Source organism: Cibotium barometz, chromosome 2, assembly GCF_041138505.1.
Source record: "Cibotium barometz isolate CiBa-2024 chromosome 2, ASM4113850v1, whole genome shotgun sequence".
Taxonomy (NCBI): domain Eukaryota; kingdom Viridiplantae; phylum Streptophyta; class Polypodiopsida; order Cyatheales; family Cibotiaceae; genus Cibotium; species Cibotium barometz.
The window spans coordinates 32,225,077-32,227,559 of record NC_141047.1 but is presented as its reverse complement, the minus strand read 5'-3'; the positions used below and the strand labels follow the sequence as shown (position 1 = coordinate 32,227,559).

The window sequence follows — 2,483 nt, the reverse complement described above, 5'->3', positions numbered from 1 at the left end:
ATTGGTTAACAATCATACAACTCGAGTAAGAGTGATATTTTCAACAACCCATGTGTGATGATCAATGTAGCTTGGGAGTTTAACCAAGGCATGTCTTTAGATTGTTTGCAACATCGAAATTGTTTACTATCCATGTAACATTAGGGAATAATTTTATTTTGGTTCTAGGATTCCAAGGCGTGTCCTTAGATTGTCTGCAACATCAAAATTGCTTGATTCATAACTTGTATGCGTACAAATTCGTGCACGCCTCTGTGTGTGTGTGTGTGTGTGTGTGTGTGTGTGTGAGAGAGAGAGAGAGAGAGAGAGAGAGAGAGAGAGAGAGAGAGAGAGAGAACCTCAAAAAGTGACATTTCAATTTCATACATCATTTGTAAGCGATCCACCATTGATTGCAATATTAAGACCCAAAAATATATTGAAGAGTAGACTTGGAGCTGACAATCGTTATATCTAGATCGTTTTCATGTTCATGAAATATGCAAGACTATGTTGTAAGCATGGAGGTAACCACATGTAACTGGAACACACTCATTAATATTGTATTGTCATCTAAGAATCTTTTAATGTCTTTGACCTAAGAAGTGAGGAGGTATCCAAGGAAAGTTGCCCATAACTTTTATACTGCTCTTAGTCTTTCACAGTTCTGGTACCAAAGCATAGTCTCCACCTCTAAGAGACAAATGAAAATTAAGTTAACTTCTAAGGTATTAAAGCTCAACCACAACCTAGACATAAAAGGATGAGCCATAATTTTTCACAAACTAACTCCAAATCATGTTGATTATTAGTCATGGTAAGACAAGATCTAAATAAATCAAGGCGAAAGACTTAGGGCAAAGGTTACAAAATTGAAAAGTTTGCAAGTTTTGTGGTACTTACTGAAGGAGGTTTGTGTTTAGGCGTTGATTTCCTTGAAGTTCTATCTGATAAAGTTGGTTGCATTGGCGATGTGTGTTTCTCTTGTTGTTGATTTAAGGACATATGATATCCCTTTGGATTCTTGGCATCCCAGTCTCCAAATGTTGGTGCTACATCATGCTGTGGTTACCGTTAAGAAGTTAGTTTTGGACTCGTTTTAATCAGTGAATTCGCCATTGATAGGAGATAAAAAAGGGAAATAATGGCATTGAAACAAAATAATAATAATTTAAAGCACATAAACGGCATGATAAACCTTTTTTTAATGGAATTAAAATACGAAAAAGCCATTTATTCTCACAAAATTGCACACATAAATAACCTTTTTTTAATGGAATTAAAATACTAAAAACCGTTGATTCTTTGTGCTTTTTTTTTTGGGGGGGCGGGGGGGGATAAAGGGCCTCAAATAAAATTCATACATACATGATGGAGGAGTAAAAGTGGGACTTTACATTGGAAGGGAAGGGTGGTGAAGATTGAAAGAGTGGAAAAAAGATGAAGATTGCTTGAAAACCCTAATGGGACTCCATTAAACCCATCAATTGTTTCAAGGTATCCTTAAGCAAAAAGAGTATGGTGAAGAAGAGACTTATATAATAGATGAAACTTTCGGTTTTTTTTTTTAAAATTAATCCAAAAAGAAAGCAAAGAGAGAGAAAGCTTACGTTTCCCCAAAAAGAAATCAAAGAGAGAGAAAGCTTACGTTGCCATGTGCTGCTGCTCTTGGCCTTGTAGACAGAATGGGGGGCGGAGGCAGGCTCTGTGGTTCTTCATCAATGGTGGCTGGATGATCCTCTGCATCTTGTTGTGAAGGTTGTTGCTGGAGGTACTCAGCGAGGAAAGCTGGGTCGTTGGGGTTCACTTTCTTCATGCTCTTGTCCGCCCGCATGTTCTCGAAAATCAAAGTAAAAGCCTGGTGGTTTGAATCCCAATCCCCGAATTTGGGCACAGGAGATGACCTCTGAGCAGGTTAACAACTAATTAGGTCGAGATCTGAGCGAAATGAAGTGGATTAAGACGAGGTTGATTAGGATACTTACCGACATAATTTGTGATGTTCGGTGGATGATTGCAATTGCAGGAATCGTGTGCCTGTGTTTGGAAGGAAGAATTTGACGAGAAAGCGTTAGGGTAGGGTTCTGCGACGAGGATTTTTATTCGTTTTCGCCCTCATATAAACGGAGGCTTAGTCATTAAAGACTCGGCCCAACTTATCCCTAGCCTTTTGGAGTCTCTTTGACTCGGTTCATTTTCTCATGGCCCTCATTTTATCCAACTTTTCTTCACTCCCATTATTACTTATTAACTTCCAATTTCAACACGCCACATCATTCAAGATCCTTGACTAGCGTGACCTTGACTCCTATTATTAATAATTAACTTCCAATTTCAACACGCCACATCATTCAAGATCCCTGACTAGCGTGACCTGAAGGACAGCAAAAGCACACCATCCATAAGCCCACATTTAAATCTCGAGGACCTCGTCCACACCATCCATCACCATCAGGTAGGGAAACTTAAAAAAATTTGCATTGTGTTTTGCAGGTCTTTCCCCA

The 2,483-nt window shown here is 38.8% G+C and overlaps 1 protein-coding gene across 1 annotated transcript; it reads right to left on the bottom strand.

Moving 5' to 3' along the window:
* Positions 1-388: 388 nt before the first annotated feature.
* On the bottom strand, positions 389-2,106 carry LOC147640948 (uncharacterized). Its single transcript, XM_086809279.1, has 4 exons — positions 1,965-2,106; positions 1,628-1,885; positions 883-1,041; positions 389-672 (listed from the first exon to the last, which is right to left on the bottom strand). Exons 1-4 carry the CDS (start codon positions 1,968-1,970, stop codon positions 631-633), a joined length of 465 nt encoding a protein of 154 aa, XP_086665405.1. The 5' UTR covers positions 1,971-2,106; the 3' UTR covers positions 389-630.
* Positions 2,107-2,483: the final 377 nt, after the last annotated feature.

What these genes read in the sequence shown, in the direction of transcription:
- LOC147640948 (XM_086809279.1), bottom strand. An exon ending in GAGCAGCAGCACATGGCAAC is followed by an intron (nt 1,042 to 1,627) that starts GTAAGCTTTCTC and finishes CGGTAACCACAG; the next exon opens with CATGATGTAGCACCAACATT. An exon ending in CTAAACACAAACCTCCTTCA is followed by an intron (nt 673 to 882) that starts GTAAGTACCACA and finishes TTTGTCTCTTAG; the next exon opens with AGGTGGAGACTATGCTTTGG.